Below are 604 nucleotides of genomic sequence, written 5' to 3' on the forward strand. Positions count from 1 at the left end.
GCCCCGGGGGTCTCAGCAGTGCCCGGCCCGCAGGATGGGGCTGGCTCTGCACCAGACGGGGCACGGGCACAGCCACGGGCCAGGCGGCGAGCAGCCCAACGCCAGCGTCCGCGCCGCCTTCGTGCACGTGCTGGGGGACCTGCTGCAGAGCCTCGGCGTCCTCATCGCCTCCTACATCATCTTCTTCAAGGTCTGGGGCGGCTGGCGGCAAACGGGGGCTGGGGGCAAAGGGGGTGCTGGGGACACGGGGACAGCAGCTCCAGACAGCCGTGGCCAGGCACAGGGTGGGACAGCCAGGACTGTGTGCCCGCCCTGCTGGTCCCGATGGGGTTTGGGGTGCAGTGGTGGTGCCACGGGGGTCTCACCCCTGTCACCCCCTCCCCAGCCCGAGTACAAGTACGTGGATCCCATCTGCACCTTCCTGTTCTCGGCGCTGGTGCTGGGCACAACGCTGACCATCCTCCGGGACGTCCTGCTCGTCCTCATGGAGGGTAGGGACCCCCGGGTTGGGGGGCCGGGGGCACCCAGGGGTGCCCTGGGCCCCGTCCCTGCAGCCGCCGTGGCTCTGCCCCCAGGGACCCCCAAGGGGATGGATTTCAATGAC

At 70.5% G+C, this 604-nt stretch overlaps 1 protein-coding gene across 1 annotated transcript in view; it reads left to right on the forward strand.

The window, feature by feature from the left end:
- Positions 1 to 604, forward strand: part of SLC30A2 (solute carrier family 30 member 2) — a gene marked incomplete at its 3' end in the record, with an annotated part of 1,726 nt that extends 1,122 nt beyond the window's left edge. The window contains exons 3-4 of the mRNA XM_031062030.1: positions 34 to 491; positions 576 to 604. Coding sequence (XP_030917890.1) covers positions 34 to 491; positions 576 to 604 — 487 coding nt within the window. The remainder of the gene's footprint in view (positions 1 to 33; positions 492 to 575) is intronic.

Source organism: Geospiza fortis, unplaced genomic scaffold (genome assembly GCF_000277835.1).
Source record: "Geospiza fortis unplaced genomic scaffold, GeoFor_1.0 scaffold432, whole genome shotgun sequence".
Classification (NCBI taxonomy): Eukaryota; Metazoa; Chordata; class Aves; order Passeriformes; family Thraupidae; genus Geospiza; species Geospiza fortis.